This window comes from Odontesthes bonariensis, chromosome 16 (genome assembly GCF_027942865.1).
Source record: "Odontesthes bonariensis isolate fOdoBon6 chromosome 16, fOdoBon6.hap1, whole genome shotgun sequence".
NCBI classification, from domain to species: Eukaryota; Metazoa; Chordata; class Actinopteri; order Atheriniformes; family Atherinopsidae; genus Odontesthes; species Odontesthes bonariensis.
Window position 1 is genome coordinate 7,775,360 of NC_134521.1, and position 13,515 is coordinate 7,788,874.

At 39.3% G+C, this 13,515-nt stretch overlaps 1 protein-coding gene across 4 annotated transcripts in view; it reads right to left on the reverse strand.

Moving 5' to 3' along the window:
* Nucleotides 1–929: 929 nt before the first annotated feature.
* Nucleotides 930–13,515, reverse strand: part of tiam1a (TIAM Rac1 associated GEF 1a) — a 55,104-nt gene continuing 42,518 nt past the window's right edge. For 2 of the 4 annotated variants that reach the window (XM_075487598.1, XM_075487597.1), the window contains exons 18-30: nt 11,293–11,382; nt 9,815–10,039; nt 9,519–9,587; nt 7,945–8,070; nt 7,619–7,727; nt 7,185–7,364; nt 6,944–7,062; nt 6,724–6,832; nt 5,960–6,018; nt 5,232–5,328; nt 3,738–3,825; nt 3,409–3,581; nt 930–3,271 (exon numbers count right to left, since the gene is read on the reverse strand). In XM_075487598.1, the coding sequence (XP_075343713.1) occupies nt 2,643–3,271; nt 3,409–3,581; nt 3,738–3,825; nt 5,232–5,328; nt 5,960–6,018; nt 6,724–6,832; nt 6,944–7,062; nt 7,185–7,364; nt 7,619–7,727; nt 7,945–8,070; nt 9,519–9,587; nt 9,815–10,039; nt 11,293–11,382 (2,073 nt within the window). In that variant the 3' untranslated portion in view covers nt 930–2,642. The remainder of the gene's footprint in view (nt 3,272–3,408; nt 3,582–3,737; nt 3,826–5,231; nt 5,329–5,959; nt 6,019–6,723; nt 6,833–6,943; nt 7,063–7,184; nt 7,365–7,618; nt 7,728–7,944; nt 8,071–9,518; nt 9,588–9,814; nt 10,040–11,292; nt 11,383–13,515) is intronic. The other 2 variants (XM_075487600.1, XM_075487599.1) reach the window with 1 other exon arrangement.

The window sequence follows — 13,515 nt, forward strand, 5'->3', positions numbered from 1 at the left end:
TTTGACTTTGGTGAAGATAAACTCTGACTACAACAGCCATTTACGTTACAACTTTCAAAACTAGTTAAATCTGTAATTCTTTCCCCTTTATCTCATAAAACGATTTCGTCACAAACTTGAAAGCCAAGCTTTTACACTGAAGTTACGCGTGCTCCAATTCTGGCTGAATAGTGTTTGGTTGCAGTATTTTGGATTAAGGAGCAGATGGACTGGTGCCGATTGTCTGTGCACCGGTGCTGATGAGAGGAGAATAATCTTCAGGTTACATGGCAGATGCCAGATTATCTCTCTTTACAGACAAGCATGCTATCAGATTGGATCACTGGATGCCTTCCCATCTAGCCTTCAACTTTGAATAATTTCGTTATGCGCTAAAACATCGCTTATCAATTGAAGCAATAGTCCTACCTTTTGCATTGATTTCCAAGGGCAAGACATTTAACCACCTCGGGAGTGAAAACTATGTGGTTTGTTCCGTTGCTCGATATTGTGACATTTGAAAAAGTCAGACTCCAAGAGCCGTTTTGCTCCCTTCAAATTCCCAAGGTCTGAATTGGCATTTTGTTTATCACAATCTCTGAAGTCTTTCAAAGCTGGGGCCCTAATGATCTGACATGAACCTCTGACAAAAACAGCCATACGGACAAACTTAATTAACTCAGAAAAACGACCACGTTCCCTCTTAAGGAGTCGTCCTTGGGCAACAATCCCAACACCAACATGATTTGAATACTGAGCAGAGGCATCTCCGTGTGGAGCTTACAATACCATGAAGGCTACTTGTAAATGTCTATAAGGGCTGCAGAAATAGTAATACTGAATTAAATCCTCAGGTCAGAACTGGAAGAGCATGCTTTAGATCTTTTGATTCACTTGAACAGGTGAGAGTGAAGCTTAAGGTTATTGAAGAAAAGAAGTCTCACACAAAATAAATTTAGAAGTTTATTTTCACATAAAAATGGTAATGCGCCACAGTTTTATAAGTATAAAGGGGGGAGTCTAGCGGCCTCTCACAGGATTTGCCTCCAAGGCAAATGATTGTACCTCACAGTTGGAAGTCCTTACTGGCATGACCCAGTAAGTTAAAATCTAAGAAACCAGCATCATAGTGACATACAAGAAAAAAAATAAAATAAATCATACAAAGTATCAGTTCCAGCCATTCACTTCTCATTTTGAATCAGTTGCTCAGAATCCCATCCCCCTTCACAGTTTTGGCATTAAGTGCATGTTCAATACATCCATTAAGGTGGGCACCGCTGAGTTCAGCATGGTAAACAGCATGTTGCTGCGATGACAGTGAAGCAGCACAGCCCGGTGGAAAAGTGAAGAGTTGCAGGATTGTGAAGAACGTGCAGGGGTGACGTAAATCTCGACAAAAGTAACTTCAAGCAGAGGCAGGTGTCTGAATCTGCGAGGATAATAAACCAGCCACATGACGGCTCTTTATATTACAGCTTCAAGGAATACTTCCAAAACAAAGGGAAATTCAAGTAAAAGGGATTGGAGGAATTATTCTATTCACCATGAACATAATGCACAGAGTGAGATGAATTCTGGGACAATACAGAATCCATTATATCAAGAACTCTAGTGTAATCTTATAAGTTAACGAGATAAGAAAAAGATGTTTTATTTGGGCAACAAACTGAAAATCTTAACATTCATGTGAAGGATTTAAGAGATGGCTTTGTCAAGCCTGTAGCTGGCACTAAACACACAAAAGGTAGTTTGTAACACTGGGCAGTTGAATGTAGTGTAAACATTAGAAAATACAGCACTTAAAGGCTTTATTAAATAGAGAATAGGTCAATTATTTGCTGTCCAAACTATTGTTTTAAAAAGGCTTTGATAGGAGAGAAAGGGAGCTGTAAAACATTTTTGTACAAGAGGTTAACGGTGCCATCATACACCTAACTATACACCGATGTGCAGCTGATATTAAGTTAAAACAATAAAAAGCGCAATAAAGCTATAGCTGAATTTCACCATCTTTTACACAGTCATTAAGCCAAAAGCCCCTGAAGAGAAGTTCAGTAACACACAGCCCTTGAGTGTTAAAATACAAACAGCTTGAGCCAGAAAAATATAACACTCACATTCCTGTGTTGAAAAATAGACATTTTGCCCAGAAGGTCACATTTCAGTGATAATGTCTCTGTGCAGTGTGTGCGCGCATGGGACAGTAGCTGCCTGTGTCTGCGTATTATGTGCACTTGCAATGTATAAACACATACACACTTGCTTTTCTACTCGTGCGTACATGCAGTGCCGTCTTCTTAACATACAGTTTTACTGGTGTGTGAAATGCCAGGGTGCGTGTCCAACATCGTGAGGGCTCTCTGGTTCACCTTGAGAGAAAGCAGCTCTGGATACGAATCTCCTGGCTACAAGACGAAGCCGATTCAATTTTCTCCACTTTCTCAATGGGGGTTTCTTTACTTCAAGACTGTCAGAACAGGGTGGTGCGAGTGAAAGTTTAGGATTGTTTATAGTTAAAGAGGATCACACATGCTCTGCAAGTATTACATTTAAAACTTGTATCGAATTTCTTCCATATTTTCTTGCGCTCCTACTACATCTAAAAAGTGGAAGACATCCGCGTGTCTCCTCTCTTCATCGTGTCTTTTGCGATTCCCAAATCAGAAGACGTCACTGTTGCACCTGTTAGTAAAGTCATCCCTCCGCACCCATATTGCATCATGGTCCTTGTTTGTGGCCCCCTCCACAGCACACTGCTTCAAGGGGGCAAGCTTTACACAGAGGGGGACAGAGACGCCACAGGATGTGAAGGAGTCTACAGATGGTGAATCCTCCCCGTGCTTCATTAGATCGACCTTCACACTCTGCGCACTCTCACTTCTAGTCGGCACCCGTCCATTCAGCTTGACTTCTTTGTCCTGCAAGATCAGTCCTTCCATCTCCCCGTCCATGGCGTCCGGTTCTGCTGACGCAGATCGAACAGACTTACAGTATTCGTCGTCGTCACTCAAAATGTCCGTCTCCTTGACCTGCCTCACATCGATAGCCTCACACTGGTCTTCATAGCAACCAAGGTTAAACTGCTCTTCCACCCAGCGATCCGTGTCCTCACCTTGAGGTTTATGGGACTGATGGGGAGCGTGTTGGGAGTTGGAGGACGAGTAGGAAGGCTGTTGGACAGGGTTAGCATCGTCGTCGTTATTGTTGCCATGGAAAACCAGATCAGTGTCGATGGTGATGCGGTTCCTCACCAGGGTTCTGCGAGCCAGTGTTCGAGATGGAGCCGATGCTTAACACAGAAAAAAAAAAATTTTAAATCGATAATGTGTCCACACATGTTTGTTCTACAGAAATATTGGTGTAGCATTTGATCCAATAGCTAACTGATCTTTCTGTAAAGTAGAGGCTAAACCCAAGATGTGTCACCTGCTCTGTTAAAGGCAGGCCGTGCACCTTTGAGGGCACGTAGACGTTTTCCACCAAATGGGACATACTGCTGGTTGGGTGGCAGAGACTCCGTCTTAAGAAGCTGGCGGCGTTGCTTCTCCCTGAGGATGGAGTGGACTGCTTTCAGGAAGTCCTTCTTGCCATCTGCAGAGCTGCAAATCATAGTAAAAAAAAAAAAGAAAAAAAAGACTTGACCTTGAAATAATATATCAATGAAAATTTAAGTTTGAAGTTACTTTTTTTTTTTAAATGTTTTGAATAAATGTGTATAGTTTATAGGGGTAAAAAAAATATATATATATATAGACCTGGGGCACAACTGGAAGGTTCTCTCTGGTCTTCCTTCAGCTTCAGACCTTGTGTGGACTATTTCACACAATGGTGTGGATTCAGAGTCTGAGAGAAGAGAGATGTGATCTACATGTCAACAACTTTAATTCAGTCAATTTATTTTTCTCCAAAAACAGGCCATTTCACAGACAATCAAAGTTGAGCCAAAAGTGCAGAAAGTGAATAAGGGTTCACTTAGGACAGAACCGAAACATGAGGAAAGTAAACAGCTCTGCAATGCGATATTTATCTGATGTGATATATATATATATATATATTCATTTATTTTTTTATTTACTTTTTTATTTATTTATTTATTTTAACACAGAGCCCTCGAGGCTACAATTATTTTTGAAAGAATGACCTTGTTCGTTCCAGCATACTCTTGGATGCAAATTATCGTTCCTTATGACCCAGTATGAACATACCAGCGTATATTATTTTGTCTGTGGGACAATATGATTATATCCCATGTGAGCTTTTAGTGATCAAGTCTGCTCCAAAAATTAGAAAACGTCCACCAACATACCGTGAACAAGATCCAGTTTGTCTTATTGACTATGATAAATTAAAACTTGCAATAAACCGGCAGTTTGGAACTTTTGTCTCCCCCCTCTGGCAGCACTAATCACAATTAATCACTCTCCCAAGAGGAAAACCTACAACAATGGGACATTGAGTTGTTCTCGCCATCAGCTGCATTATTGAAACTGTCATCGTTTGTATAAACAGAGCTTTTTTTTTTTAATTAGCAGCATTGTAAACTTGTCCCGGAGGCTTCCTAAATTTAGTATTGCTATGGTTGCTCTCTTCAGTTCTAGGCACTGGGAATGATGCATTTTTAACGGATGGGAATATGAGAGACAGAGTTGAATTTATGTTTTACTGTGAGAACAGATTTATCTGCCACTGATGGGTTTTATGTGCGTTGCGTGAACTTTTTAAGAATTTTTTTTTTTTTATTCACAGCTTGAATTAAACAGTCAAAGTTCTGCTCTCCACCTTTAGACACAATCCAAAATCCCCTCAAAAAAAAAAAAAAAAAAAAAAAAAAAAAAAAAAAAGTTTCCTTACTGCACAGGTTCTCATCTTAACATGACTGACAAGAGTTCTGAAGTCTGATTCCCTGACTGGACGAATACAAGGTAACCACATAGCACCGTTTCTATTCTTGACCATTAAAAACTGCATACAGCCACACTCCAGAATAATGACCATATGACTAATCTAAACCAAATCATTTCCAGTTGGAACAAGAACAGATCATCAATTCCAGTGCACATCATAACCATCTTAATTTATGTGTTTATTTTAGATTTGTGTGCAATTTAGCTGCAATATTGAACAATCATTTGTCCAATTTTATACCTGGCTGCATTCCTAATAGCTCTCGTCCATCCATTAAAGTGTTTATGATACGCAAGGAAAATATTTAACATTTACTGAATGTTACATTATCTCAATAGACCTACTTGCAAGAGCACGGACTTGCAGAGAGTCTGTTGCAATCATGTGACGAAAACGGAAAGGATCTTTGTCATCACTCACAGATGCACGATGAGATCCGCCCTGGAAAAAAAAAAAAAAAAAAAAAAAAAAAAAAAAAAAGCCTTATAAATAACCAAGTGCAATACATCAACATGACAGCAGAGAGCACAAGAGTGCAGTGACATCCCGAGACAGCCACCTACTGCGATGCATCAGGCAACAGTATAAGTGTGCATGTAAACTCTCCATTCAATTGCCTGTATTGTTTCATAATGCAATTCAATGCAAAATAATTCCTTGAACCCATCATAAGAGTTGGGTTTTTAAACAGTTTCTGACATTTGCAAATATTTTCCATCTGGGATTTGTTCTTAGGTAAGAACACCATTTAAAAAACAAAACAGTTTGTATAAATATAAATTCTGTTTGAATTATAATATTTGTAAATCTGAATATAAAAGTTAACATTCTGATACAAACTGAATCCCTATTATAGTGCAATGATGAACCTTCCGGGTGCAAACAGTTCTGTTTAAGAAAGTACCTTGAATCTGAAAAACTGATATTTGATAAACCTCTCAAAGACTTTGTAGTGTAATTGTTCATACAATAAAGCAATGGTGAGGAAACACATAGGCTCATTCCACAGAGAGCATCTTCCAATAATGTTCGTCTTAAGTTGAAACTAAAAGGAAAACGGATGCGTACTTACAATTTTTTTCCTGTGCTTGGAGCAGTCTTTGTACACAAATACAACTGCTGTTTTGAAGACTGCAGGAGAAATAAAGAAATAAAGGGAGAAAACCATTAGGAAGGTCATTAGGATATTTCATTAGCAAATTTGCAACAGTGGCAGCTTGATGCAGGATGTTAATGGATACTTTTAGTTACAGTTTGTAGAAAAATAGCCCAAAACTACGGACATTATAGCAGGACAAAAGCTTAAAACGGAAGTCAAATCATACGTCAAAGCAACCACTCCTACTCATGATCACCAGGCAATAGACAGCTATAATGGCATGTGGATGTAATATTCATTGCCAAAAGAAGTGTGAGCAAAGCAAGATGTAAATACGTCTGGGCAGTATTGTACATCAACCCACTGATATTCGCCCGATGCAAAAATAAAATGAACACATGGATCTGCTCCTCTGTATTTCAGTTAAATAGCACCCAGCTGCGCACAAAGCCCGATGACATTGCATTATAAAGTGTCATGTGTCCACAAGTATTCAGATAATAGTTTTAAGATATCACATAGAGTATATGCAGCAGTTCTCCCCAGCAGATACAATTCAAACATGTAGTAGAAACGTTCTTTAGTCGTTTAGTAAAGTTACCGCACATCTACTCTACAACAATATTTTCCACATGCAGTATAGTTTTGTTATGTAGAGACCTGTGAATAAAACTAAAAAGTCAAACGTAGGACAATCATTTTCTGTAACATTATCCAAAATTACTCAATTATCTTACCAAAGGCTGCCAATTCAGGGTCCTTTTTGCTCTTGACCAAAGAGGCTGGAGGGTTCATCCAAGTCACAGTTGAATGTAGCAATAGATCCCCCATTGACAGGTCAGGCACCTGATATAAAGACACATTTTGAAAAAAAAAATAAAAATAAAAAAGGGGAGTTATATTGTCAGACAATTCCCTGTACTAAAAATCAGCAACATTAAACAGAATGGGTGTTACCTCTTTTTTATCAGCCGTTTGTTCATTGATGAGCTGGTCAAAAACAGCTCCATACTCCTCATGAAGCTTCTGCATGTCATTGATGTGACTCGCAACTTTGTTCATGGCCTTCATCGCAACTGAAAGGAACAATGATTCATTAGTTGTGTCCGAATTAATTACGGTTCCAAAAGTGAAGAGAATAGAAGATATCAAACCATTTCACAGTGCTAATACAAGACAGAAAAAGACAGCAGTTTACCGTCAAGGTGGTAGTGTTCCTCACTGTCAGGGTCGGTGAGAGAGTAGAGCTCCCTCAGCAGCAGAGGGTACTTCAGAACTCTCTGGATGGGTTTGATCAGGTAGGACTCCAGAGTAGATGAATGTTGCTGTCTGGGGTTTCTCTCGGCCAGGAAAGCCTTAAATTCTGGATCAGTTTTAGCTTGAGAAGAATAAATAAAGAGTTTTTATTTGGTACAAGTAGCTGATACCACAAACCTTAACAAATATAAGTCCCAGCCTTTTTCAAATGTCTCTACCCCGTGTGACTTTAGTCAGTGCCAGCAATTGCTGCAGATCCACCCATTTTTTTTATGCAGAGCATGTGACTAAAACAGCATGCTTACTTTGCTACTCTCAGAAGCAAGTGATGATTGTTCACTTTAAACCATGCATGGATGTGTACATGGTGTTTACCTTTAGCAAGCACTTTGGGGACCTTGGTGTGACTAGCACAGAACGCACTGTAGATCTTGAAGCGATCAGCATAATAAAGGAACGAACCGCCCAAGGAAAACAGCACCTTCTGTAGAAATGGGCAAAAAATAAATAAATAAATTTCAGCAAAAAAAAAAAAAAATGTAGGCAACACTGAACAACATAAGCTATACATAACAAATCAATACATGTAACGGTACATTCTAAACAGCAGAATGAGGTAAAAGGTGGTACAAAAAAAATTAATAAAAAAAAAAGGTTACAACTTGAATGAAACTGAGATTAAGAGATCAGCCACTCCCTACCTTAAATTGCTCAACTCTCTCCAGTCTTTCCAGATCTGGGACCAATCTGATTCCATCTTCCAGAGTCCTCAGGAACTCCACCTGGAATTCCACCATCTCCCCGAGGTTACCAAACAAAATGTCCAGCTACAACACACAGGTTTGAGCATTCCGTCAGAGCTACTTCAAAAACATGCTCTAAAGTTTGTAGATTATGCATTTGTGTTAAAAATCTTAAATAATTTTAAAAAAATGTACATAGTTCTGGAGTAGAAAAGCAAAATCAATTAACTGCTCTCCTCAGTAAATGCATTTAAATTAAATGACTGAATGGCAAAGACATGAATCTTGGGCTTCGTCATCAGGCGTTACCTCCTTGCGCAACAATAACTAACAAGATGTTTCCAGATATTTTTTTTAATGCCATTCCTCTGTAGAAAACCGCTTTAAACTCGGCTTTCGTTACATTAACTGATACCTTCAGGTCCCTCCACAGCATTTCTATCTGCTGAACACCAGGGCTTTGATTTCCTTGCAAAACATTCAATTTTGTTCTTTATATTCTCTAGATTAGAACAACTTGACTGCTTAGTACCATTGTCTTGCTCCCCGACTCATGATGCGATTAAAGTTCAGACAGATGTCCTGATATTTTCTTTTAGAATTCACTTTTATTGAGAAGAACTTTGTTTCACAAATGATTTTTATATAATTTAGAAGTTTCCAGAGAGAGTTTTATTTCTAAGAGTCCTGGTCACGGTACAACATGTCCACACCACAATACAATCACCACTGTGTTTGACAGCTAGCTAGTGTCAAACATAATGCTTCTCATTTCAATGAAAAAGTTATATTTGGCTCTCTATCCACAAAGTACTTTTCCAAACAGCCCTCTGGCTTGTCCATGTGATTATTAGCAAACTGCCGGAGCCAAGTCCTTTTTGGAGAGCAGAAGTTCTTACCTTGAAACCCTGCCATGTTCACTGTTAAGAGTCTTCCTACAGCTGATACATAAGAATTCACATACTGTGAGAAAAGACTTTGGTTCTTTAGTTTTTTTTTTTACACATTTTCTCCATTTGTACAAATTTTTCCAGTTCCTACATTTTAGAAATTATTCGAAACAGTTTCCATTTATATAAAACTTTTTAAGTATTTTTTTGGGCTTTTTGTGCCTTTATTGGATAGGACAGTGAAGAGAGACAGGAAGCAGAGGGCAGAGAGGGGGAACAACATGCAGTAAAGGGCCATCTAATGCAGGACTCGAACCGGGGCCAGCTGCAGCGAGGACGATAGCCTCTTGTACATGGGGTGCCTGCTCAACCCACTACGCCACCCCATATAAAACTAAGTTAATTGAAGTTCTTTGTTCAAGACACACTTGCACGGAAATGTTGTAAAATAATCATAAGATGTTTTCATAAAACAGCTCACATGGAACACACATTACTCCAAATTATATTCAACTCGCTAACCCCTTTTGACACTTATGAAAAGGACTGGTGTGAGAATCAGATTTTTCATTTGCATAAAGGATGTAGACAATTCTATAAGATTCACCAGCTTTTCTATTCTTGGAATTAGCATATCAGTACCTCATCTTGTGTAAGGAAGCTCTCTTTCTGTAAAGGTGTCAGGTAGCACTCTATTAGGCAGTTCAGGTCCTGAAAAAGAAAAGTATGAACAAGATCAGGCTGTGATCATATGCTCCGACTGAAATAAAGCAGGGCATGTGTCGGTGCCCGATTGAGTCAATGTCAAGTATTCTGAAAAACAGAAGTCATCTCTTACAGACATAAAAGCAAGTCATAGGGTTTCGACCATTCGTGCAGAATCACTGATGATTTTAATCCAATTTTCAAAGCAAAAATACTCCAGAGCGTTGACTCACTTTGACATATGTCTTCTCCGTCTCAACTAGTTCACCGATGACCTTGCGCAGTTTGTCTGCATGAGAGAGCTGTCTCTGTGTGGCAGAGCCTGCTGTAGGTGGTAAAGCCGACACCGGGCTCGGGGAGAGGGACGACGAAGACGAAGATGATGAGGATGACATAGGGCGCTCATGGGGATTCATGTCATGGAGACTGCGGCAGAAAGCAGTGACCTGCTCTGTATTCTGTTGACACAGAAACATTGAAATATCATGCCATTTGTATTCAGTTGTAGAAATGTTATAGAACAGTTTAGGCAAGAAAAGCTCTTGCACAAGAGAAGTAGAATACAGTTTCATTGTTTACGCTCATCAACATTTCATGTTTTTACATATATACATGAGCTACATTCACCAGATTGACATCTCTCCTATAAGATGCCTGCAACAAGGTTCCAGAAGAAAGAAATGAAATGGCTTTAAAGAAACACACACATACCATTTTGGATTTGGTCATTGGAAGATCAGGATGCAGCCCTGTGTTGCGTCCTGATCTTTTCAATGGCCATGCCTCATAGAACAAACTGGATACATGCATCTCTAACACCACATGTGGTGCATTCTTGAAAACCTGCCATGACTCCACCTTCCTACTTCCGTGGTAAAAAAAATACCAAGCATGAGCAGACCTGCTGAATTGATATCAAGTAGAAATACGCCCAAAAGATTTAAAAAAAACCTTCCCTTTGCATTTCGACAATTGTAAGTTCATGTTGCTACTCTTAACCATGAAACCCATGCAGTCCTTGTTCAGTAATGATGTTGCTTGCAAAGTTATGATAAATAAATTCTCAGATCCATGAGGAGGATGTTTTCACATAGCAGTATTTGGATAAAGCAAGAGGCTTACTGTCATAAGGAATATTTGAAAGACACAGACAACCATTACTTTTTTCATGACCTTCTGGGCCAATTTCATGATGTACTTTCCTGTTGCTTGGACTGTCCTGCTGAGACTTATATATTATACACATTTTCTTTCTCTTCTGAAGAGCAAACTCAAAAGAATGAAAAAAAAAAAAAAAAAGCATCTATGAAAGATGAGACAAGGTATTTACACTCTTAAGGTCTCATTCACAAAACTTTGCCATTATAATTTTTTCTTTAAAGTATTCTATGAATTCAGAGATTCCCCAAAATGAGTGTTGTGAAATAATCCCACAGTAGCTCAACTAGCCACAGTAAGTCAGTGAAGTGGGATACTTTTGTGCTGAGCTGATCAGAAAAACGCGAGCCAAAATCTGTATCTGCAGAAAGCAGGGACAATCCAATTTCAGCCACCACTTAGTTTGAGGGGATTAATGCTTCTAATTCAGTCCTTCCAGCCATTACTCAGAGAGGTACTTCTGCAAATGCATGTCACACAAATAGCCCTCATCTGTGTTGGGTCAGGGCACGTGTCTTTGTTTCATTGTAATCTGTGTGACAGTGCATTGCACCTGCTTGTGTGTAGACATGTGACTGATTTGGAGACAGCTGGGAAAGTAGCTTGTCTTTGCCGATTCCATGGCTCGTCTCCCATCAAACTGCTGCAGCAATGACAAGCACAATTTTCCATTATGGTAATCAAACCAGTTTTGTGACACCCTGGGCTACACACACAATGCTGATAAGTAAATTCCTTTTATGGAGTCAAGTAGACCCTCTTCACTCTCTTAAAGGAAACCATTACTATAAAACACAAAAAAAACACCTATACACCCTATATCACTGAAAACTTTCTAGTAACCTAGTTATTCACACTGCATTGTAAGCTTCACTTCCAACTGATTTGTTGAGTAAAACGTCAATTTAAGACTCCCCACATACAAACAGTTACAAGCATTTCCATCTCCAATGCTAATATGAGAATATTAGCAATGACCAGGAAAATATGTTGACAAACAATTCCCTGAATTTCCGTTTCTCAAAAACCTCAAGTGGAATCAAACACTGATCCATGTTGTGATAATGCCTCAATGCCTATACACAAAAGACAGCAATGATACTCTTGCTACAGATGACAATGTCTTGCTCTTGACAGACAAAATTGGTGACAGCCATGTGACAGCTGGAGCAGTGACATGATGACAGAGGATGAGGGGAAGATTGGCTGCATCATATTGCAGCAGCAGTCATTAAACTCCTAATCTGCAAAGTAATAAAAATCCTTTTTTATGTTCATTTGCAATTCTACAAGTTACACAATGATCATTTCTCATTACTTGCAGCTAAGAACAACATTGACTTCAGTGATGCAAGTTGTGCTGCATGAAGATAAAACAGTGAGATATGATAAAAGGTCCAAGGATTGCATTTCACTGAATCAGCACGTATGATAAGAAATGTGTATCACATAAATCATTTGAATGGCATGTTCCACTGGAAACTGACCTTAAGTATAAGGTTAGCACTGATAGTACGATACCATGACAATCACTGACCCGTGTAGCATCAAATCCACAATCCGCCTCACACACACACACACAAACTGCAAAGCTCACCAGCTGGAACATATCATAGATTGATTCTGTCGAAGGTTTAGAATTCTTGCTTCTCCTAAAAGCCGACATTCTCAGTTCAAAACAGGTTTCCCTGAGAAGCCAGGTGTTCCTTCCGTGTCCTGCTTTTCAAGTCCAGGAATCATCCAACCTCCTTCTGTATTTGGCGCCAGAAGGCTGGGTTTATCCAAAAACATGTGATGATGCAAGAACTACTTAAGACGTTGAGTTCAAACAAAACAAGTTCAAAAAGTAAATGCCTGCTACTCAAGAGAACACTGCTGTGGGTAAAAATCACTACAGTTGCAGCTGAACAAACAGATCATTACCCAAATTGCATTGAACAGCAGCACTTTATCCTACAGCATCTATCCAATCACTTTAAATCCTGACTGACTCCACATGCTCCAATGTCCTCTCCCCGTTTCTACTCCGTCTCTGCTGCCTCTCTTGCTGTTCTGTCCAGTTGTTCGAGAGCAGCAGCGGTGTCGAATGCAACACTAAATAAGATCAAACATAACATCCTCATGAAGAAAAGGAGGGAGGAGAAAGGAGGGAGGAGAGAATGGGAGGCAAGGAGGCAGTGAGTGGTTAGAGCCGAACAACAAGAAAAGATATTCACCTTCTTATCTTCATCTCAACACAGCCTACAGAGATTAATGTCACTCCACTGGATTAAAAATACAAATTTTAGATCAAGTCTCTGAAATACCCAAAACATCAACTGTATGTGCCAACAGCATAATCCAGTCAATTTCAGCAAAATGGAGAATGCTGCAATGCACCAAATATCTGCATTTTCTAAGTCAAAGCATCTTAAAGTAAATTCTGCATCCAGATCTGACGGGACTTACAGGTACAACTCTTGATACTACAACAGCTGCACACTTGCTATTCCAGAGAAACAAGCTTTACAAAATACTTGTGGGAATGAAATCTTGCCTTCAATCCCACCGATTTGCAGATCTGAAGGCGGAGATAAGAAAAGAATGTTACAGCTGTTGAATATTAAAAGGGCAGGATGTTTGGCACAAAGTTTGAATACCTGACGTAAGGGATCAATATTAGCATCACGGATGTGCTTCAGTAATCAAAAGACTTGTGTTACTTAATGTGCATCAAGTCAAATCGATAGAAAGACCCAATTTCAAAACCCCTTGCTGCAAAGGGCATACAGCACAA